Source organism: Ictalurus furcatus, chromosome 3 (assembly GCF_023375685.1).
Source record: "Ictalurus furcatus strain D&B chromosome 3, Billie_1.0, whole genome shotgun sequence".
Lineage (NCBI taxonomy): Eukaryota > Metazoa > Chordata > Actinopteri > Siluriformes > Ictaluridae > Ictalurus > Ictalurus furcatus.
In genome coordinates, this window is record NC_071257.1 from 33,988,681 (window position 1) to 34,013,298 (window position 24,618).

General features: G+C 42.5%; 2 protein-coding genes across 5 annotated transcripts in view; one reads left to right on the plus strand and one right to left on the minus strand.

Moving 5' to 3' along the window:
• The window catches only part of fbxo8 (F-box protein 8), a 13,157-nt gene extending 366 nt beyond the window's left edge, over window positions 1-12,791 (minus strand). Inside the window, exons 1-7 of one of the 2 annotated variants that reach the window (XM_053622126.1) lie at window positions 12,189-12,791; window positions 9,008-9,347; window positions 6,034-6,160; window positions 5,665-5,783; window positions 4,699-4,895; window positions 2,233-2,369; window positions 1-640 (exon numbers count right to left, since the gene is read on the minus strand). The exon at window positions 1-640 is cut by the window's left edge and continues 366 nt beyond it. In XM_053622126.1, the coding sequence (XP_053478101.1) occupies window positions 521-640; window positions 2,233-2,369; window positions 4,699-4,895; window positions 5,665-5,783; window positions 6,034-6,160; window positions 9,008-9,339 (1,032 nt within the window). In that variant the 5' untranslated portion in view covers window positions 9,340-9,347; window positions 12,189-12,791 and the 3' untranslated portion in view covers window positions 1-520. Of the gene's footprint in view, window positions 2,370-4,698; window positions 4,896-5,664; window positions 5,784-6,033; window positions 6,161-9,007; window positions 9,348-12,188 lie in introns of both variants that reach the window. The other variant, XM_053622127.1, reaches the window with a different exon arrangement.
• Window positions 12,792-13,146: 355 nt separating this feature from the next.
• On the plus strand, window positions 13,147-23,556 carry cep44 (centrosomal protein 44). Of its 3 annotated transcripts, none has more exons than XM_053622130.1 (11): window positions 13,148-13,755; window positions 14,020-14,131; window positions 15,398-15,545; window positions 15,654-15,800; window positions 16,130-16,228; window positions 17,661-17,822; window positions 19,028-19,240; window positions 19,405-19,465; window positions 19,967-20,052; window positions 21,276-21,309; window positions 22,678-22,791. In XM_053622130.1, the coding sequence occupies exons 2-11, from the start codon at window positions 14,043-14,045 to the stop codon at window positions 22,680-22,682; spliced, it is 1,044 nt and encodes a 347-aa protein (XP_053478105.1). In that variant the 5' UTR covers window positions 13,148-13,755; window positions 14,020-14,042; the 3' UTR covers window positions 22,683-22,791. The 3 variants fall into 3 exon arrangements, with proteins under 3 accessions (XP_053478103.1, XP_053478105.1, XP_053478104.1); XM_053622129.1 differs by having other exon boundaries at window positions 13,149-13,755; window positions 21,276-21,313; window positions 22,678-23,556; XM_053622128.1 differs by lacking the exon at window positions 21,276-21,309 and having other exon boundaries at window positions 13,147-13,755; window positions 22,678-23,556.
• Window positions 23,557-24,618: the final 1,062 nt, after the last annotated feature.

The following is a 24,618-nucleotide window of genomic DNA, read 5'->3' on the forward strand; positions in this document are numbered from 1 at the left end:
CTTGTCTTTTATTATAGTACATTATCATGGTCTTTGAAGAAAAAAAAAGAAAGAGAAGTGTGAAGGATCTCGGGCGTCTTCCCGAGGCCATTACATCTTCACTTCTAGTGCATGTGACAGTTATTTACTCTCCGTACTCCACTATGTTCAGCCTGGATAAAAATCAAACGCAGCAGGAGTGATGATCATTTCAAACGACAATTCAAAGCAATCGTTTCCGTGATACCAAGACGGTACATGTTCGAAAATATTCTTAAAAAAAAAAAAAAAAAAAAAAAAAAGTACAGTTTAAGTGATTACAGGCACATGCCTACTAAACTCATAATAATAAATAATAAAATCAGGCCAAAAATCGCTAGATACATTTGAAGAACTGTTTCCTGGACAGTCAGAGATGTTCTCAGGACAACAGTGGGACGGTCGCAGGGAAATAAATGGAAAATAAATAGAGATCACTATGAAAACAGATATACCGGACTTTTGTTTGCATCGTTAGTATTCATTTGCATGATGGACGACATCAGTGATGCGAGTGCTGCGTTTGTCTGTGTGAGAGAGAGAGAGAGAGAGAGAGAGAGAGAGAGAGAGAGAGAGAGAGACGTGGCAAAAATTTCACAAGTGCAAAAAGAGAAAATTCACCCTATCAAATAAGGGAAAGAAAAGAAAGAAAGAAAGAAGAAAAAAAAAAAGCCATCCAGAAAAATTAGCTAAAATATTTTAAAAATAAAATTATATTTCTGTATAAACTTCTATACTTAAATATGTACAAGATGTGCAAATAAAACAAGTCGTATTATTCATATCCGTTATCGTTACACTATATAACGCGAATGATGTTACATCAGTGTACACGCATGTTCAGCATTGCTATTGGCACGACTGTGGAGCTCCTTCAAATGTGCATAAACCCCCAAAGTTAGAAAGAAAGGAGCGGTTAGAATATTATATAATAATAGTACTCCAAATAGAAACATCTCCTTGGGTTAAAGTGCTTCTTGATCGATCGAACGGTAGCAGTGTATGAGATTCGCAGAAGCAGCGAGAGAGATTATACAGGCAGCGGAGGGGCCGAGGCGTTCCGGTCTCATCCACGGCTCGTTAGGACGCGAAGGAAGTGCGCACACACAAACGCACACTGGTGTTAGACAGCTGAAGCGGAATCGTGAGTCCGTCCGTCAGACTCGGACGAGCTTACAAACGAACGGAAGTCAAAAGGAGTGACTTCCAGCTACATTTAGGATAAAGGGATCTTCAGTAAGAGCTCGGATCCGGAGTCGATCTCGGACGCGAGGCGGGAACGCGGCCCGGATCGGACGCCAGCGCGCACGGGTGTTCGCGCCCAGGCGTGATTTAACGTCGGGAGGAAACCGGAGAACCCGGAGGAGTAACGCGGATGACGAGCTCGGACCCGGTGAACTCTGGCGGCGTGATCACGAATCTTCATATCCGTGTCGGAATCACGTCCGGAATCTCGATACGTCTCCGTTATAAATCGCTTCATGCTGCAGTTATTCGAGCTGAGAGTCCGTCAATGGACTGAGTGCAATAACATCAAGCCGTTTTTTTCAGATTATGTAATGATTAACGTTGGTGTTTCGCTCATCATCATCACGGGAAGAAAATAAATATATATCTCACTCAAAGGCCCTTCGTTTCAATCCGGATCGAACCAGATTTTTTTTTTTTTTCGCTTTGGATTCGACGGATGCTAAGAAAAGAGGGAATGGATGCAGAGAGCAGACAGAGTGGAAAAGTCATCTCGCTCGCAGACTGTGGCTTCATAAACAGACAAAATGTAATAATCAGGAGCGAGCAGACTTAAAGCAGGTCAGGTTTAAAAGTTCGGAGATCGAAACGGACGCTCATGGACTTGTAATGACACGGCTGCATTTAGGTTCGTGTGGCTACATGGCTCTGCGATTTTTAAGCTGCGAGTGTGTCGCTACCCTTTTCTGCCTCGGGTTGTTTAAGGCAACCCACGTCGTGTGTGTGTGTGTGTGTGTGTGTGTGAGTGTGTAGGCCGCTGTCTAGCATTCTCTACACTATCCTAATGAACACCTCTAGACCTCAGTGTTAGGATGTCTCTCCATCTTCGCATCCCTTAGTATTAGCAGAACGCGCGTCAGTGCCGTAGCTGAGTGTTTTATTGGCCCGTGCCCGTGTGCGTGCGCATATGATCTGCTAGGCAGCCACGTGGCCGACCAGATAGATGTTGTCATACAGGTGACCCACAAAGTCCTCGCTGATGTTCTGTGCGGCGCGGCGCGTGTTGCGGATGAACTCGCGCTTGGACATCTTGTTCTTCACGTGTGGGCTGCTCAGGTCGATGGAGAGCAGGATGAGCGAGTAGCACAGCACGTTCACGGCATCTGCAACACACGTTTCACACTTTAAAAAAAAAAAAATTAAAAAAATGGACTACACGAGCCATGATCCAAAAAAAAATATATATGTTTATATCTATAAAGAAATTAAAGAAGGTAGAGTGCGTGATTTCCTACCAAGTGTTCCTATACTTCTAAATAGTAGATCGTTATAAAGATTTTCGCTTCATTAGGAAATAAGCCCCGCCCTAAGTCCGAACAAATAGCTTCGTAAACCAGACGTCCTCCGAAGTCTGTACGCCTTACGGGTTAGAAAGCCGTCTGTACGATTTAGACGCTTTCACCGTGACCTCTGTTTACCACATCTCACTTCGAGTAAAGAAGTTTTAACGCTGAACAGAAGCCAAACGCGCTACAACGTCAGTGGACAGGAAACATGTCGTTTAGTGCTGAAAAAGGGAGTCCTGATTATATCTTTTGTGTGCAGAGGCATGTGTGAAGACACGCTGGCGTTGTGTGAATGAACGGAGCGCATCGTTCCCTTCGCTCGTCAGTCCAGTGAGTGTTCTCTGGAGGAACATCACACACTGCTGGTGGGATTGGAGCGCTGCCCTGCTCTGCTAACACTTTAAGCCTGCGGGCTTAACCATGGCTTTGGTGACTGTGAGAGATTTTAGTACCACACTGGCACACACACACACACACACACACGACCAACTATTGCTACAAATGTGGCTGCAATTCCGCTTTTTATCTGCAGCGGTCTTGAGTCCAAGCCAAGCTTTAGTGGCCATGTGAGGACGTTACGCTACTAAACCAGGCTCCTGGCTCTTTAATTCTGGATTCAGACTAGTTAAAAGGTGTTCGATAAGCTTTCTTTAACAGCCAGCTCTGACAACAGCGCAGCTGCAAAATCGGATACACGTACGTTCACGCGCTCGTTCTAATACGTTAGCGTTTCTATAGTAACGACTCGTTCGCGGGGATTCGTGTGGTGGACGCTCCATATAAACCGTGTAGCGTTCCACCGTCGCCATCACGAAGCCTTTTTTGTTTTTTTTAAAAAAAATAGGAGATGTTTACGCAAGTCTCCGGAGTCAGCGCTTTGTAATTAAGCTTTCCGGCATCTTCAGGACGGAGGAGTTTACGCTTTTCGCGGTTTCTCAGGAACGTGACGAGCTGCGTTTTGTTGGATTAACTTCACGAGGGAACGACCGCTTATAGCCGCCGTTACGCCAGTGAGAAGAGGAACTTGATTCACAGATGCGCAACGTTAAACGTAGCTATAAATGGAGAAAAAAAAAAAAAAAAAAAAAAAAAAAAAAAAGACATTCTTTAATAATAAGAAGAAAAATTGGAATAGTTGGTAAGTTGCTGTAGTGCAAGAAGAATAAAACACTATTTTGTAAAGGTCTATAATTCACTTTAGCGTGGTAACAGAAACTCTTTACACCACCGTGTCCTGGAGTATTTCATTCCTCACACATAATAATAATAATAATAATTATTATTATAATTTTTCCACTTAATTTATATACGTCGCAATTTCACATCGAGGGCGGAAAGAATTCCGACATGATTTACCCTGGTTTCATTTTTTTTTTTACATCACATAAAACCTGCCATTTTATCAGGGGTGTGTAGACTTATTTATCCATATTTTATACGTCTAATACATTTCCCTATACTGTCTTTCCATCATCAGATATGTAGTGCGATTAGTAAACATGTCTTAAAAGGCTTCTCCAACCAGAATTAGGCCTACGATTAATAATTACCGTTAACATAAAAAGCTTCACCAATAGCGGTTTAGCATTTCAGAACGAAAGGCGGAGCTTGAAGACGATATATAGATTTGGCAACAAACTGCCAGAAGGAAAAATAAATAATAATAAAAAATAATAATAAAAATAACCCCACTGTTTGACGATACTTTTATTATTATTATTTTTTCCTGAAATAAATGATATATACAAAACTTCAGATCATCAGATCAAACGGCTCCTTCCGATCAGAGATCGTAACTGTTAATAAATAAATAAATTAATTTAAAAAAAACAGAACGAAGCCTGTAAATAGATCGGAAAACTGTACTGTGACGTAATATCAATATCGTGTTGAATCACACATATATTTATATAAACTAATATATATTTTTTATATTATTTATTTATTGTTATTATTAGAATTAATTAAAATAATGATCTTTTTCCTTTTTCATTTAGAAACTGAAAAAAAAATGAAATAAATAAATTAAAGACAAAATACTGATTTCTTATCGTGATACACATCATGAAAATGTCTTCGAGTATATGAGAAGTGACAGGATATGTTGATGTATGAGAAGTAAAAGTTGTAGGTGATGTACGCTCACCAGGCGTGAGGCCGACGTCCCTCACCAGCGTGGGGTTACAGGCACAGAAACGGTGTGAGAACTTGGTGATGAGCGTCTCCAGGTACTCGCCGCGCTCCTCGGGCGCGTGAATGTGTCTGAAGAAATCCCTCAGCGCGTTGGGGAGGAACTGGTTACTGAAGTTGTGTAGTGTGACCAGCTCGTCAAGCACGTCGCGGCTACGGGGTTAAATCAGAAAAGAAAAAAAAAAAATGTTCAAGAACACCGCTTTCACACCGGGTACAGAAAATAAATAACTAAATAAATTAACCAGCTCTCAAGATTACATTCATCATCATCATCAGATGAAATAAGGATTGTGTAACCATAAGGATGTTGATTAGGAGGCTGTTTGTCTTTGCTGTAGCTTTGAAAGCAGAAAATCGACTCGACTGTATGTAGCCACGGTTAAAGGGAGACGTCATTGTACGTGTACGGAAAAAGAAAATACACACGCGGTTACGTATAGATATGGAATGAAATATTTTCCATACAACATGCCATATATCTCCTCATATTTGCTCCCTAACAAGCACCAGTTACTCGGTCATCTGTGTTTGTTTTACTTGCCAGGTGCGACCTGATTGGTCAGGAGGTTAAAAAAAAAACCAAACAAACCAAAAAAAAAAAATCACTCATGTACAACATCGTAGGTAAAACATGTGCTGGTGGCTAAGGGGGAAAGAATAAAAAAGGATAAAATATTTATTTTAAAAAAGTACAAGAAAATTCAGATGCTTACTAAAAAAAAAAAAAAAAAAAAAAAGAAAACAAAACAAAAACCTCAAAAAGGATATGCTTCTTTTGGGAGGCTATTACTTTCGGGAGGTTTAAGTGATGTAGTGGGCACCATGTCTAACCCATCAATGTAGATTTCTATGATTTAGTTTTCTCTCCTCCTGCTACTTCCTTTAAAATAAATAAATAAATAAATAGCGAATAACAAACCGTTCATCGAGATAAATACGCAGCATCTTCCAATTCAACATTCTGGTGTAGAATATGAACTTGGCGATTTCCTTTGGATGGTCCACGAGAATGCTTTTGGACATGAGGTAAGTGATACCCTGCACAGAGAAAGAGAGAGAGAGAGAGACTCAGGGTCAAAGCACGAAGCTCACGTGAGCTTTTAGTAGAATCCTAAAGCTGTGCGATTTTTAGCTAACGACACGCGCGAAGCTATAAAACACGAACGACTTCCACCGCTCTCTCATGATTAACCAGAACACCGGAGCACCTAAACATCAGCCTCTGATCCGAGCGGTGAAAAGAAGCAGGCGTGTTAGCGTGAGAACGTGGCGTGCCAGGTCTGCTCACCTCCTGAGGGTTAGCGTTGAACGTCAAACTTCCTTCGTCGAGCTGCATGTAGAGTTTTCTGTAGGAGAAGCCGGGGGGAAGGAGCCGGTTGTAGATGGAACAGTGACCCCAAGTGGACTTGCACAAGCTGGAAGAGCAAACAGAGAGAGAACAGAGATGAGAGAGCAGGAGAACCTAAAGGGGGGGGGGGGGGGGTAGAAAAAAAAAAAACCCAGCACAAGATTTCACACTGACAAAATAACACGAGTTCTTATGATTAGTTTGAACCAAAATGCTGAAATGGCTGAAAACGAGTGAGCATGCGTTTGTTTATTCGTTCATTCTTCAGCTGTGCTTTTTTTATTCAAACTACTCAGATAAACGGAAACAACTTTTACATATGTGAAGGTGGAAGTTCCTTCACTCATCCGAGAGAATTCATCAGTTCTACCAGGTTGCTTGGGTAGATGGATGGATGGATGGACGGATAGATGTAAGGAATAAGAGATTAGAGTATAAGATTCTAATGGATGGGAGGATAGGTTCAATTAGAAGAAGTTACATTACGATGGTCAGATGGACAAAATAAAACGTTAGATTTTGATGGGTGGAATAAGAGGTCCGATTATGATAGATAGCTGGGGGATGAAAAAAATAAAAAAAAAGAGGTTAGATTATGGTAGATAGATGCATGGATGGGTGGGTATGTGGACATGGATGATTGATGGATGGTTGGAAGAAAGGGTATGTGGACATGGATGGGTGGATGGAAGAAAGGGTACGCGGACATGGATGGGTGGATGGAAGAAAGGGTACGCGGACATGGATGGGTGGATGGAAGAAAGGGTACGCGGACATGGATGGGTGGATGGAAGAAAGGGTACGCGGACATGGATGGGTGGATGGAAGAAAGGGTACGCGGACATGGATGGGTGGATGGAAGAAAGGGTACGCGGACATGGATGGGTGGATGGAAGAAAGGGTACGAGGACATGGATGGGTGGATGGAAGAAAGGGTACGCGGACATGGATGGGTGGATGGAAGAAAGGGTACGCGGACATGGATGGGTGGATGGAAGAAAGGGTACGCGGACATGGATGGGTGGATGGAAGAAAGGGTACGCGGACATGGATGGGTGGATGGAAGAAAGGGTACGCGGACATGGATGGGTGGATGGAAGAAAGGGTACGCGGACATGGATGGGTGGATGGAAGAAAGGGTACGCGGACATGGATGGGTGGATGGAAGAAAGGGTACGAGGACATGGATGGGTGGATGGAAGAAAGGGTACGAGGACATGGATGGGTGGATGGAAGAAAGGGTACGCGGACATGGATGGGTGGATGGAAGAAAGGGTACGCGGACATGGATGGGTGGATGGAAGAAAGGGTACGCGGACATGGATGGGTGGATGGAAGAAAGGGTACGCGGACATGGATGGGTGGATGGAAGAAAGGGTACGCGGACATGGATGGGTGGATGGAAGAAAGGGTACGCGGACATGGATGGGTGGATGGAAGAAAGGGTACGCGGACATGGATGGGTGGATGGAAGAAAGGGTACGCGGACATGGATGGGTGGATGGAAGAAAGGGTACGCGGACATGGATGGGTGGATGGAAGAAAGGGTACGCGGACATGGATGGGTGGATGGAAGAAAGGGTACGCGGACATGGATGGGTGGATGGAAGAAAGGGTACGAGGACATGGATGGGTGGATGGAAGAAAGGGTACGAGGACATGGATGGGTGGATGGAAGAAAGGGTACGCGGACATGGATGGGTGGATGGAAGAAAGGGTACGCGGACATGGATGGGTGGATGGAAGAAAGGGTACGCGGACATGGATGGGTGGATGGAAGAAAGGGTACGCGGACATGGATGGGTGGATGGAAGAAAGGGTACGCGGACATGGATGGGTGGATGGAAGAAAGGGTACGCGGACATGGATGGGTGGATGGAAGAAAGGGTACGCGGACATGGATGGGTGGATGGAAGAAAGGGTACGCGGACATGGATGGGTGGATGGAAGAAAGGGTACGCGGACATGGATGGGTGGATGGAAGAAAGGGTACGCGGACATGGATGGGTGGATGGAAGAAAGGGTACGCGGACATGGATGGGTGGATGGAAGAAAGGGTACGCGGACATGGATGGGTGGATGGAAGAAAGGGTACGCGGACATGGATGGGTGGATGGAAGAAAGGGTACGCGGACATGGATGGGTGGATGGAAGAAAGGGTACGCGGACATGGATGGGTGGATGGAAGAAAGGGTACGCGGACATGGATGGGTGGATGGAAGAAAGGGTACGCGGACATGGATGGGTGGATGGAAGAAAGGGTACGCGGACATGGATGGGTGGATGGAAGAAAGGGTACGCGGACATGGATGGGTGGATGGAAGAAAGGGTACGCGGACATGGATGGGTGGATGGAAGAAAGGGTACGCGGACATGGATGGGTGGATGGAAGAAAGGGTACGCGGACATGGATGGGTGGATGGAAGAAAGGGTACGCGGACATGGATGGGTGGATGGAAGAAAGGGTACGCGGACATGGATGGGTGGATGGAAGAAAGGGTACGCGGACATGGATGGGTGGATGGAAGAAAGGGTACGCGGACATGGATGGGTGGATGGAAGAAAGGGTACGTGGACATGGATAGGTGGATGGAAGAAAGGGTACGTGGACATGGATGGGTGGATGGAAGAAAGGGTACGCGGACATGGATGGGTGGGTATGCGGACATAGGTGATTGATGGATGGATGGATGGAAGAAAGGGTATGTGGATGGATGGATGGATGGGTGGGTAACGTGTACGGAGGAACGGATGTATAAATTAGAATAGACAGGATAGCACTGTTGTTTTAGATTTCTACATACATTGTTATATGGACATATAACTTTAGTGTGTCTTTTCTCATCATCTCACTCACACACACACACACACACACACACACACACACACACACACACACAGTGTGAGCCCTCACCCCTGCCACAGGTACTCGTCGTTGCCCAGGTCTTGCCACACGCAGGAGGCCAGGCACAGGTCGGTGGCGTTCAGGTAGGACAGGATGGTGATGCTGAGCTCTGGGGGCAGCATGTCCAGGTCGATGAAGCCCTGCTCCTCTTGCCTCTTGCGTGCGCGCAGCAGGTGCCCGAGGTCGGCGTGACACTGCGCCGTGCGGCGCGACTGTGTCGGCGTCTCGCTCAGCAGCGCCGCCATCCTGCGACGACGCTCGCTGCGCTGGAGGTAACACTGCTCGCTGTACTCCTGCTGCAGCTGCTGATTCCTAGCCACCCTCCACAGGCCCTGACCCATCTGCAGACCTACACACACACACACACACACACACACACACACACTCAGATATTCCTATCCTCGTAGAGCAAATGTCCCCACAAGAAGTAACTACAGCTCACAATAATGGTCCCATTTCATAATTTCTCACCTTTCAAAAGTGAAAAATCAAACACTCCAGATGAAAATAAGTGTAAAAGGGGGAGAAAACAGATTGTTAAGCGGAGTGTGTGAAGGAGCACGGACAGCGCGTCTGTCAAAACCTATCAGCCTTTACCTCACGCGCGTGTGATCAATTCAGCTCTGTAAAACCAAACACTGTGTGTAAAACAAACAAACACTAAAAAAAAAAAAAAGTGACTATATTCTGTGCTGAAGCAGTGTCGTAATCTTTTCCTCTCATTTTTATTCTGGAGAAAATCCCTTTATCATCCATCAGCTCAATAATAATAATAATAATAATAATAATAATAATAATAATAATAATCATCTCATGACCTTAGGTTAAGAAATCCTAATTTAGTATACGGTGCCTTCCATTAACATTGGCACCCTTGGTAAATATGAGCAAAGAAAGCTGTGAGAAATTTGTTTTAAAAAAAAAAAAATCACATAAACACTCTCAAGGATATAAAGCAATTGCAAACTCAACACAGGTTTATCCAAAAAAACAAAACAAAAACAACTTTGTTAAATATAGGTGTGCGATAATTATTGGCACCCTTTTAGTCAATACTTTGTGCTAGCTCCCTTTGCCAAGATAACATCTCAGAGTCTTCTCCTAAAACGCCTGATGAGGTTGGAGAATACATGGCGAGGGATCTGAGGGTTATCACTGTATAACCAATTGTAATATCGGTTACCTAGCAACCAATAACACACACACACAAAACCGAAACGCCTCCCTGTTTGACTTACGGTCCACTATAAAAGGATGTAAACGCCATTCAGGTCATGCGAAGTGTAGTGCACAGTCTAAACAGTACAAATAGAAAAGCAAAACCGCTTCACTCGTCTCTCCAAAGCTGGGTCTAATGACTCGTAGCCGCCGGAGTTAACCATAAGCCTCGTTTTGTCCGTTTTTACAAGTGTTTCGATTATTAAAAGGGTCTTTCATTTATAGCTAGGAATAAAACACGCTCTATGTTGGGCGGTCAGTCAGCGGGTGATCACGGTACACCACAGCGTTTTATTCCTCTTACTCCACAGCAGCTGGCCAGCGATGACACGTGATCGAAGAGCGATACTGTTTCATCCGTTTATAGTTCGTAGGAACGAGTCGCTGTTAGTTATTAGTTACGTCACGTTACCAAGAAACCGAACCGAGTCAACTCTTCTGTCCTGAAACCTTTACCTCTAACCTGTTACAATGCGCCGACACTGGAGACTTCAACGTCAAATACACATCTCCTTACAGAAAACCTCACCAGATCAACGATATTAATAAAGTCGTTACTATAGAAACGGTAAGGTGTTAGAAAGAGAAGAGTGTATGAATATGAACCTGTGACTTGGAGCTGCTGCTAAGGGAAATTAATCACCACCTCCTAACCAATCAGAATCCAGAATTCAAGTGTGCAACGTGTGCACTATGGTAAAGATCAGAGTCCATACTCGTGCACTGTGCTGATGAGAACAAGTACAGGTGCAGGTCGGACAATCGTCGTGATAGGCACAGATCCATTCTCCCTTAGTGTGTGTGTGTGTGTGTGAGAGCGAGTGAGAGTGACACACACACACAGGGAACAGCTATCAAACCTGCTCAGTAACATTCCTATAATTACAATCCATTACCGAAAGTTCACAAAAACGGAAATGAACTGCGATCTTTATGTTCATTAAAATAAACGTAAAGCAGAACAAGGGCCCAGATTAAACAAGCTACGCTTTACTCATCTTTCTAATACATATATACACAGTTAAATATGAATTAAACGCCGCTTTCTAAAAAAAATATTCATCTCACAATAAGTTATAATTTTAAAAAAAATCATCATAATTTTTTTAAAAATAAAAATAAATACAAATTGTATCCCTTTTGCTTAAAAGAAATATAAACACAATATATTATAACTACAAACATGTATAAGATTAACTACAAATAATAATAATAATAAAAATGGATTCGTATTTGAACCATGGGGACAAGTCAAAACCCAATAAATAGTAATTATTTTAATTATATTTTAAACTAATAATTACTCATAATACAAAGCAATTATTTAATGATAGATAGATGAATGAGAGGTGAATGTTCTCTACCCCCAGCATGCTCTCACAGGGTTCACACACACACACACTCTCTCTCTCTCTCTCACACACACACACACACACACACACACAGAGAGGACAGTCCTCTTGTTCTGAGATTTCTAGTATTTTCAGTAAACATCATGTTGTGTTTAGAGTAAATACTGACTCAACATCATGTATCTACACAATCATTCAGGTAGTACACACACACACACCTCTCAGAACATTTCCATAGTCACTCAGTACACCTGCTGCTGCAGATCATTTGTCTACATTTGCATTCAGTCATGTGTGCTAACCTCAAAACAAAACACAAGTCAAGTGTAAAGTCACATTTTATAATCAAATAAATAAGCGTCCTTATGAAGAAGAACCTTCATTGATCAGCGTTTAATTCTAAACACAGCTATTAAAGTTTTGCTTTGATTTTGCTCTTACACAGCAATGAGAGTCTCGACATTACAGATTAAGTTAGATTGACGTACACCCTCAAGCCCCGCCTTCCTAGCAAGTGATTGGTTAGAATGCGAATCCGTCAGGCGGATTCGCATTGTGATTGGGTGCTCCAACTGCCACTTCAGCTCGTATTGTTTTCAGTTTATGGCAGCACAACCCACCTGTGTGTTGTTATGGATTAGTTCTACCGCCGCCGCGACGAAACAACAACGCTGGTCTGATCCGTTATGGAGCGAAAATGTCCTTCACACTCTGTAATCAAATGAAAAGCGCATTTCCAGCAGAAACGCCGGTGTTTAAGCTCCACAAACTCCGCTGTACACTGAAACCCTCTGTACTAAGACTCTGAGATCAGCTTTAATCCACTCTGCCACGCCTCCTCCTCCCTCTAACCACGCCCACATTTCTATTTTAAAAACGTTTATCATCAAGCGTAACAAAATCAAAATTTAATTAAGATCACTCTTTTCTAAAATAAAGACTTTTCAACAGGGAGAAGTGTTAAAATAAACGCTTATTAATTATAAAATAATACGCATTAAAAAGATTTTTGCTTAGAGCTCCGCCTCAACTTGTCGCGCTCTGTTGTCATGTTTGACGTTCGTTGTTTTGGGCGGAAGTGACGTCATGTACTTTAGTAGATTTGTCTGAGGAATAATAAAAACAGTTTCGGGCGAGTGTAGTCTTCAAGATGAGCGAGAAGTTATTGCACAGTATTTCAATAAAGGATTAATATCCATCCTGTTTTTAATCTTATTTTAATCCTGGCCTTTTATTTTTTTAATTATCTAATCAGCTCATTGTTACCTGCTACAAATCAGGAAACTAAATGTAAAAGAAGTTGGGATAAATCAGTTGCCACTCAATACGTTATTACGTTTAATTAAGTACATAAAAACTTTTGTAAAATAAAATCCAATGCACTGTCTGAATCAAGGAGGCACACAAACTTATTTTTCTCTTTCTTTTCTCCCCTTTTTTCAGTATTTCTGTTCTAAATCTTCGTTCCTTTCAAGAATGGAAGGCTTTTGTGTAACTAATAGCATATTTTTGCATGTTATTATATTATTAATATATTATTTAAAAAGGAAATTGTATATGAAAAGTGTGAAGATGGACTTTCACGATGTGGATTTGAATAAAAATCACAAAAAGGTAAGAAAAATGGAAACAAGGTTTAGATACAAAAAAAGAAAGCATGAAAAATCATGAATAAAAAGACAGGCAAATAGATAGATAGATAGATAGATAGATAGATAGATAAACCTTGAATTAAAAGACAGGCAAAAGATAGATAGATAGATAAACCTTGAATTAAAAGACAGGCAAAAGATAGATAGACAGATAGGAAGAAGAAAGAAAGAAAATGAATAATGGATGAAAAAGATGTGAAAGGTTTTTATATTTTACTGCGATTGAAGGTGTTGGTAGCGAATGTGTCGATGTGGAATAAACGGCTTGTTTTAACGTATAACCGCATGGAAACCAATCACAACACAAAACGGGCTGAAATAAAATGGCGTCCTGCTGCTCTCATAGCGCACTATGTAGGGTGTAGAATGTACTCTTTAATACACTACTTAGTGCACTTATATAAGGGATAATGAATGATTTGGGATTTACCCATGGTCGAGTTCGACCTGTATAGCTAAGTAAGGCGAATGCTACTGCAGAAGGCTGAACCCGAGCAGTGATTATCCTCTTTACCGGTTTCATCAGTCCGCTGAGGTAATGAAGCACAGCGCCGTTATTGCATTCATTCAGTTAGTTTATTTCACGGACTTCCTGGCTAACAGGCTAGTTAGCTAAAGTGCGTTTGAGGACTCAGGAAGTTTAGCTTTCTGCTCAGTAAAGGGGAGTGGCTGCGTATTATTCAGTGTGGCTTAATTAAATACATGTTTATATGACTACATCACTTTTTCCAGCTAAATAAATATAAGGATGTAACTGTTTTGCTAACGAGAGTGCTGACGCTTTCTGTTTCCTGTGCAGGCTGAGTGAAGAAGAGGAAGAAGATGGCTACAGGTGATGTGAAAGGAAGTCTCAGGAAGCTGCAAGCATCTCTCCGATCTGTAAAATACCCAAGAGATGTTGATTATCAAGGGTAGGAAATCCGTTTCAGTTTTATGAGGTGCAGTGTTAATAAGGAAATCACATCTCTGTGGTCATAGAGATGATGTTTCACAGGTTTTGGTCTGTTTTCCTTTATCGAGATATAGTGAAAGTACAACAGCACCAGTGTGAGTTGTCAGGGTTCTAGTGATGTGTCGTCTACGAGAATGAGTCGATTCTTTGATTCGGCTCTTTTAGGTGAACTCTGAGAGCCGACTCTTTCTTTGTGTAGATGTAGACTGAATCACTCACTGAATTAGTCCCTCAGTGACTTACTCACTGAATCACTCAGTGTTCTGACTGATTCACCCATTAACTCACTTACTGACACACTCATTGACTCGCTGATTCACACTCTGTGTGACTCGCTTACTGAGTCATTTACTCACTCACTCACTCAGTTACTGACACACTCCTCGTTTTACTGTCTCGCTCGCTCAGTCATTGACTCATTCACTGATTCACTGACTCACGTACTTACTGAAACACTCATTAACTCCCTAACTCATACACTCAGTCACTGGTTCCCTCACCTACCGACTCATTTGCTCACTCACTTACTGACACACTTGTTGACTCACTGACTCACACACTCACTGAGTCATTTACTCGCTCACTTGCCACTGAATTACTCACTGACTCTCACTGATTCACACACTCATTGTGACTCACTAAATCAGACACTCACTCACTGACTCACTCATGCACTGAGTCATGTACTCTTTCATTCACTCACTGACTCACTCATGCACTGAGTCATGTACTCATTCATTCACTCACTGACTCACTCACCCACTGAGTCATGTACTCATTCATTCACTCACTCTCTGACTCACTCACCCACTGAGTCATTTACTCACTCTCTCATTCACTCACTCTCTGACTCCCTCACCCACCCAGTCATGTACTCATTCATTTGTTCACTCTGACTCACTCACTGTTTCACTCACCGAATCACTCACTTAGACTCACTCCCTCACCGATTGGCTCATTGACTCACTCACTTGGATGAGCGACATCTAACCTTTTGATTTTAGTGCATTATTTTCTAAGAGCATCAAAATCCTTAAAAGGAAACCCACCAAAAAGTGCTGTAGTAATGTGTTGGGTCAACAGGAACAGCTGCAGTTCTCATTGCCACGGGTTCTACACGTCTGCATGATGCTGATGGAGATGGAGCGCGCTGTCTAATACATCACCCCAAAAACCTTCCATAAGTGTTAAACTGGGTTGTTTTTTTTTTTTCCTTCGGCTGCAGGTTAGCTAGAGGAGATCCGTCATGCTGTCTGCCCATCGTGAGCTACGCCTTCACCTCCTTCTCCACCGCCGTGGCTGAACACCTGGTAGAGTTCGGCATCGAGCTCACAGGAAAAAACGACCTGAGCTTCATGGAGTCCGTTTACAAGGTCAGTCAAAAGTTTGTACACCCGTACTCACGGAAGGTCTTCATTTTAATCAGCAGCCATGTCTTGAGTGATTTCCATGATTGCGAACGTGTGTGTGTGTGTGTGTAGGTCCTGCGAGATCTCTTCAGTTATAAACCCCTGTTGACTAAGCAGCAGTTCCTTCAGATCGGTTTTGCCGAGAGGAAGATCTCTCTTCTCTGCGACATCATCGGCTTCGTCCTGGACAAACACAAACAGCTCACGAAAGGCACCAAGGTGTGGATTGTGGAAAGGCGATAATGTGCGCTCTGGGGCAAAATGTGAGATTGTAACCGTTGGCTGTTGTGTAAGAGGAATAAAACACTTCGGGGTGTACCGTTCTAGGAAAATAATCAACTTCAGGGTGATTAGAGTAGCTAAAGTTTGCATCCGGTGTCATCACACCACCCTTTCGTTGATTATTTTCCTATAACTGCATGACGCGGAGTGTTTTAGTCTTTACTATTTTTTTATTTTTTTGCCCCAGAGTGTAACTGACTCTCTCTTTTGAACGTAATCTGATAATTGATCGCTTTACACAATTGGACTGAAATTTACTTTTACAGCCCATTGGTCCGCTGAGGCGGAGGCAGCTGTCTCGTACCGACTCTAAATCCGTGGAATGTTCACCACCCAGAGAGACCCAGAGGACGCCAGGCCAGAGAGTAAGCAGATTATTATTAATGATAACGTTATTCGTGTCGTTTAACACTTAGCCGTGATAAGGGAATCTTTAACGTCACACGTTTATCGCTTTACTGTACAGACTATACACATAATTACGTCGCGTTAATTTCTTTCCGAGGTATCTTTCCAAAAGGTATTTACGATATGATCGCCTATGTCACGAACGAGATTTAACCCCTCAAACACACAAGACATTTCGTTATGCAGTCATTTATAGTAGTTACTGAATGTGTTTTAAGAGGAGTAACTGAATAATAAGCAGAACGCTAAGCCAATATTTCGGGGCTTTCACCTCCATCAACTTCACCAACACTTTCTGCATGCGTGCGTGCGTGTGTTTGAGAGTGCGTGCGAGTGTGAGTGATGTGCGAGCTCCGTCAGCTCTGTCCCTCTCTCGGGTTCATGCTCTTCTCCCTGAAAGAGAGGTGAGAATCATAACACGTCACCTGCTGGTTCAACCCGTCTCCTTTCTGTCCACAGCTGACACTTGACCACGCCCACGCTGACACGGTGTTAAAGAAATATAAATATGTTGAGTGGTAAATAATATTACAAACACTGACACTGCCCCAAGCTGAGACTGTGTAACCTCTGTCTGTCTCTCTCTCTGTCTCTCTGTATGCCTGTCTGTCTCTCTGTATGCCTGTCTGTCTCTCTGTATGCCTGTCTGTCTCTCTGTATGCCTGTCTGTCTCTCTGTATGCCTGTCTGTGTCTATCTGTATGCCTGTCTGTCTCTGTCTATCTGTATGCCTGTCTGTCTCTGTCTATCTGTCTCTCTGTCTATCTCTCTCTATATCTATCTGTCTGTTTGTCTCTGTCTATCTGTCTCTCTGTCTATCTCTCTCTATATCTATCTGTCTGTCTGTCTCTATCTGTCTCTATCTGTCTATCTCTCTCTATATCAGTCTGTCTGTCTGTCTCTCTGTATGCCTATCTGTCTATCTCTCTATATCTGTCTCTGTCTATCTATCTGTCTCTATCTCTGTCTATCTGTATGCCTGTCCATCTCTCTATCTGTATGCCTGTCTGTCTCTCTATCTATCTGTCTGTCTATCTCAGTCTATCTCTCTGTCTATCTATCTGTCTATCTCTATCTATATCTGTCTATATTTATCTGTCTATCTCTAACTATCTCTATCTGTCTATCTATCTATCTGTCTATCTATCTATCTATCTATCTATCGATCGTTCGATGTAGTATAATCATGACCGTGACCTTTCCTGACCTGTTGTGAGCAGCAGTCTAATGTCTCCCACAATTCCTGATGTGTGGTTTGATGGTTAATGTTTCCTCACTCTTTCCATGTTAATAACCACATCACTAATTCTATAAACATCAGCAGGCTCTGCTCATTCGAAAGTTCTGTTCATTGTGTGCTTCTGAGGATGTGTGCTTTTGTTCTCTGCAGGTAGGTTCCAGAAGGTTGCTGGTGGAGAGGCACCTGGGCCTCCAGCGATCTCCAGCGCACGTCAGCTTCTCCTCAGACGATCAGCAGCTGGACGAGGACGAGGACGAGGAAGGAAGGCAGAGACCTCACGACCAAGACGTTCCTCGACCTTCTGCTCACACGGTGAGAGTCTGTAAAATATCGTCTTTAAATATCTGCCACTGTCTCATGTTGAAGCACACTGATTCATTTATTAGCTCAAATATTACTACTGTGCGTCGCATTTAATAAAATCTGTTATTTCTAATTAATTGTTAATTAAGCAAAGCTACAGGTGTGCATTATGAGGATACTATTGCGCTGCTGTGTCGTGGCTCCGTTCAAGAAATTCCTTTTCGTTTATTCATGTCACTGATCACACCTGTTCATACATCGACTACATACAGCACATCTTCAGCATGCAGCAGTGCAGCGGATCCTCCCTGTCATACGGATTCGCACACACACACACACACACACACACACACACACACACTTTCAGCGCTCACCTAAAAGAGACTACTCGAAACGATGACTTGAAACAACTTCTCAGAGGCGACTCTAATCAACAACTCGGAGATTGTTCAGAGAAATTACCCGAAAAGATGATTCGGAGATGGCCCGAGGAGGCGGCTCAAAGACGGCCCGAGGAGGCGGCTCAAAGACGGCCCGAGGAGGCAGCTCAGAGACGGCCCGAGGAGGCGGCTCAAAGACGGCACGAGGAGGCGGCTCAAAGACGACTCTAACAGATGACTCAGAAAGATGATTTGAAGAAATGACTGGAAGAGATGATTCGGAGCCGACTCGGGGAGCCCACTCAAAACAACTCCGAGATGACTTGGAGAGATGACTCTAATAGACGACTAGAAACAACTCGGAGAGGACATGGAAAGACCGCTCAAAGACGATTCTAATAGATGACTCAGAAAGATGACTCGGAGAGACGACTCGGAGATGACTTGGAGAGACCACTCAGTAGTGGACGACTCAGAAAAACGAGTCGAAGAAACGACTGAAAGAGATGATTGAGACGCCTCAGAGCGCCGACTCAAACAGACGACTCGATAGTGAACGACACCTCCGTAAAATGTAGAGGCAAACGAATGTGTTCAACATCATGTGTTCGTTCTTACGAAGCAGCGATTTACCTCCGTGTGTTCGGCGCATACCTGCGTTACTATTTAATTAAACGTATGACTCCACGTGTTCTCAAGAGCACAGAGAAAGAACAGAATATTTAGGTAGATTTCAATCCCCAGTAAAAGTGATTGGAATGAATAACGGAGATCACCCGAGTGTTGGACTCTACCGTACCGGTAAAATCACACACTCCCACTTTTCCCCTGTAGGAGTGTGTGACGGAGAGCAGGTTGAGAGCGGTGGAGGCAGGGCTGCAGCAGTGTGTGTGCAGGCTGGAGCAGCAGCTGAGCCTGCTGGACGGGAGAGTGCAGGCGCTGGAGAAGAGCACAGCTGGAAAGATCTGCATAGAGCGCAGTGTGTGGGAGGAGCTGGAGAACCGGGTACTGCTACTGGAGACAGGACTGACGTTAACCCGGGCACAGGTATTTGTTGGTGCTCTTGCGGTTTTAGTTTTTTGCTGTTCGTTTATTCATAAATTCCTAGCCATGAGCCTGTTCAGCAGTGTTCTAACAACAGTCATGTGACTCCCAAAGCTGTTGCGTGGTACCAAGAGGTGTATAAAATGCGCTTCTCTCCATCCGTGCAGGTTCCGATGAGAACGGGTGGAGTTACGAGTGTGGAGATGAGCCAGCACCCCGATGAGACCCGTAAGGAATAGACGCTCATACTGTCTGAGCACTGGCCACGTTTCTATTTCTATTTCGATTAACCTTCAAATATTACCCTCAAATGCTAGATTAGGATCCGGGGTATTCCCAATTTGCACCCAGCGTTCCTGAGATTATAATCTAGGATAAACTGAATACTTACTGAATATGAATTAATCATTGCTTATGATGTTTCAAAAGAAATTACGCCAGATATTGTGAACTAAAACAGTTTGAATAAACACCTAGCCCACCTGGAATGGGTGACTTCACACAAGACCTACATGCGCTTAGGCTAGGACTAAAATGCTGTATTATAATTTATAGTGTTTACATTTATTTATGGCATTTGGAACATTTTGATAATCATACGCCTTGCAGTAAATTGGAGCAAAGTGACGACCCTGTAAAGTGTCACAATTGCTAAAATGTTGTTATTATTATTATTATTATTATTATTATTATTATGCTTTTTTTAAGCTTGTTCTTTTATGTCAGCAGTTTTGGAGTGGGTTAAAGAGCCAGCCAGTAGTTCCACTGTGGCACACCGAGCCTCACCAGCCAACCATTTATCATCATCCTCGGAGGTGAGTTTCATCTGTCCATCCAGCTGTCCATCCATCCAGCCCATCCATTAATCTGTTCATCCAATAATCAATCCATTTGTTAGTCTGTATATCTGCCCTTTCATCCATCCATTAATTTGTTCATCTATTAATCCATTCATCTATCTATATATCCATCCGTCCATTACTTTCTGTCCATTATTCTGTTTATCCATTAATCCCACCCATCCATTAATCCGTCTAGGCGTTAATCTCTTTATCCATTAATCCATCCAGCTATTAATCAGTCCATCTGTCTATAAATCCATTCGCCAATCTATCCTTCCATTAATCTCTGTCCAATAATCCATTTATTTGCCAATCTATCTATCCATCCATCCATCCTTCCATTAATCTATCTGTCCAATAATCCATTTATTCGTTAATCTATCCATCCATCCATCCTTCCATTAATCTATCTGTCCAATAATCCATTTATTCGCCAATCCATCCATCCATCCATCCTTCCATTAATCTATCTGTCCAATAATCCATTTATTCGTTAATCTATCCATCCATCCATCCTTCCATTAATCTATCTGTCCAATAATCCATTTATTCGCCAATCCATCCATCCATCCTTCCATTAATCTCTGTCCAATAATCCATTTATTCGCCAATCTGTCCATCCATCCTTCCATTAATCTGTCTAATAATCCATTTATTCGTTAATCTATCTATTAATTTGTCTATACAGTAATCATTCAAGTATTAATGAGTTAATCCGCCCATCTGTCCATCCATTAATTTGTTTCAGTTATCTGTTTCAGTTGTCTGTTTATCCATTAATCCATCCGTCCATCCATTTATTCAGTCCATCCTATAATCAGTTTATAAATGAATCTCTCCATCCATCCATTAATAAATCCATCCATCCATTAATCTGCTGTTCTTTGAAGACTCCTGCCATGTTGTCTATGCATGTGATTATATGGTTTAGATATTTATTTCCCCAGTGCTGTGAATTCTTTTAGATTTGAGATTTTAGATGTGTGATCCATATCTACGACACCATGAACACTGTTAACGTCACGTGACAGTACGTTAAAGTCTGGAGTCCCGAAGTGTTAGGAATTAGTGTACAAGTCAAATAAGACTAACATTTTATGTTGGGTTCGAATTGCCATGCTTGGAGAAAGCGCGTCGTATAGTAATATAATCACTGTGGTCCTTGGAGACAACTGATTTGTTCTGTTCTTCTTTAGGAGAATATTAAAGAGAGACTGGAGAGAATAGCCAGTATGTAAGTATTGTATTTCTTAGATGAATGAAAACCAAGCAATCGTGCATAAAATGCAAACAAGAGAGTGCAGTGCATGCAGTGAAGTCTTTATTAACTAACAGTGGAATATTGTCTGTACTCCAGCCACTAGGTTGCGCTGTAGCTCTCATATCTCAGTAAACTGATTTGTCATGTGCAAAGCGGAATGTTATTTGACCTTGGATTGAACTTTTTAAACATTTCTTCCTGCTTGTAATCTTTGATAACGATTAATAGCAATAGCAAGGCACTGCTTATTGATGCTTTTACCTTCAGAACTCAGTTTAATGCTGAAAACCGGGTGATTTATGTCTCCTAATCATCAGACTCAGGATCTAATACTTCCATCGCAATAACACTCGGTATACCTTAACAAGCGTACTTTATTTACCAAAATTATCAACATGGCACAAAAAAATGTGTATACTTTCGCTGACATTTAAATAGACACGTGAGCAGTTATTCCAATCATGCTGCCGTGAGTCCAGTGTGTGAAACGAGTGATCAGTCGACGATGGGTAATTTATTTCCATTATTTAAGCCATGTTAGCATGTATATCAGGTGCGAAATGAGAATTTCTGAGTTACAGCCTGGAGTTGAAACGGACTAACGGACTATGTTCTGAACCAAACCACGAATATACGGGGTGCGCTAATAACCCGTAATATTAAAGCGGAGGGGAAGAAATAAATTCATATAATTTGCTAAATCTTTTACTAAGTGTAAGTATTCAGATCACACTTTCAGCGTGAAACCCCTAGATCTGTTCTGGTGCAACCAGTCACCATCAGAAGTTACATAGTTTGTTGAATTGAGCTGACCTGTGTCCCTTTTAAACGGTCACTTTAAACGCCTTGTGTGACTATCCTTGTCCCTGGAAGAACCCAGAGAGCATACCTAGACACACAGCATCATAAAGACTGAGTTCCTGAAAAGGATCAGTTAGAGTTTGGCTATACGATGTATCCTAGACTCTGAACATTTCATCAGAGTGACACTAAACCCATTATTGAAAATCGGAAAGGATATGGAACAACTGCGACTCTGCTTAGAGAAGGCTGTCTACCAAAGTCAGTGACCGGGTAAAGAGGGGAATAGTCAGAGAAGTGATCCATTGGCCAAGGGTAATGCTCAATGTGATACTACCACCACCATGCTTCACTGTAGGGATGGTGTTCTATTTATTTATTTATTTATTGTAATCGTGTGGAAAATTTTGATTGTGTGTGTATTGATTTGCCATCCTCTAAACAGTTTTTTTTATTTTATTTTTTTATTTATAGAAATGCTGACATTGTCTTATACGTGTCTCTTGTATCCATCTATGGCTCTTTTTGCTTTATAGGATGAAGGACACGTCCAGCCTTTTGAAGAATATCGAGCCGACGATATGAGTTCATTTGACCTCGTGAGATGTGTTCAACACATCCGAATGAATGTAGAGGAGTAAAAGGGAAGGAAAACCTCCTCGGATGCCTCCTCGGAGTCGGATTTCAGTACTTATTTATACTGTTTATTGGGCAAAATGTAGTGATAATGTAAGCTGCTTTGTAGTGAATTTCCATCATGACTCTTTTAAAAAAAAAAAAAAAAAAAAAAAAAAAAAAAAAAAAAAGCTCAGATGTGCGCTTTTATTATTATTTTTTTATTTTTATTTTTAAACGCAGTGTGACTGTGTTCATGCTGGAACTGCATTTCTCCGTTTCGTGCCTTTTGGCTGAGGTTAAGTGTCATTGACGTGCCTTGTCCAGTAGATGTCCCTGTAGCGCTGTACCTCAGATTAACGTGCCTTTGCTGCCCTCTGTGGTCAGTGATGTGTATTACCACGAAGTTCTCAGCGCAGAGGTGAAAACATGTTGTATTCAATTTGTATTTTTTATATCAACTTTGCTTTCAGATAAAGTAAAACCACAGAAGTGATGAAAGATAATTTGTGAAAGTGTGTGTGTGTGTGTGTGTGTGTGTGTGTGTGTTTATGTTAAGATCATGCGTGGGATGTAAACAGTAACCTCAGTGTCTTCACTATAAGCATGCAAATTATACCAAAACTCCCCGGGGGCATTTTCACTACGGAATGTTGATGTGACTCAAAGCCTATTATTATGTCTTATAATGCACATGGTTTATAGCATAGCAGTCGCTTTGTAAGGTACTTTAAGTGCTTTACAATCTTCATAGCCAGATCAAGTTAAATAGCCCTCATTATACAAGTCTAAACAGTTTATTGAAAAGGAAAAAAAAAACAATGTCTTTAAAAATTAGATTTTTTTTTATTATTATTAATAATGCAAATACAGGAAGAGACTTGCAGCTGTTATTCTCTCCAGGGAAGGAGTCACAATATTAATTGTAAGTGTGGCAATAATTTTGAAACCAACATTTCACAGAAAAGAAATTCTCTTTCTGGGGAAAAAATAGATAAAATCTTTTTTGTGTTAAAGATTATTTAATAAATATACACCAAGACGTTAGCAGCAGATCCTTTTAAGTCCTGAAAGTTGTGATGGAGGTGGGGCATCCGTGGGTCGGACTTGTTTGTCCAGCACGTCCCACAGATTCTCGATCGGATTGAGATCTGGGGAATTTGGAGGTGGAGTCGACTCCTTGAACTCTTTATCATGTTATCCTGAACTATTGTTGCGGTGTGTCATGGCGCATTATCCTGCTGAAAGAGACCAATTAGGGAATAGCGTTACCATGAAGGTGTGAACTTGGTCTGCGACGATGTTTAAGTAGGTGGTATGTGTCAAAGTAACATCCACGTGAATGCCAGGACCCAAGGTTTCCCAGCAGAACATTACCCAGAGCATCACGCTGCCTCCACCAGCTCGCCTTCTTCACGTAGTGCATCCTGGTATCATCTCTTCCACAAGTAAGCGACGCAGACGCACGGCCATCCACGTGATGTAAAAGAAAGCGTGATTCATCAGACCAGGCCGCCTTCTTCCATTGCTCCATGGTCCAGTTCTGATGCTCACGTGCCCACTGTAGGAGCTTTTGATGGTGGACAGGAGTCAGCATGGGCACTCTGACCCGTCTGCAGCTGCGCAGCTCCATACTCAGCAATCTGTAATGCACTGTGTGTTCTGACTCCTTTCAATCAGAGCCAGCATGAACTTTTTCAGCAATTCAGCCTTGGATGCCCACGACCCTGTCGCTGGGTCACCGGTTCTCCTTCCTTGGAGCACTTTTAGTAGGTACTAACCACTGTATACCGGGAACACCCCACAAGACCTGCTGTTTTGGAGACGCTCTGACCCAGTCGTCTAGACATCACAATCTGACC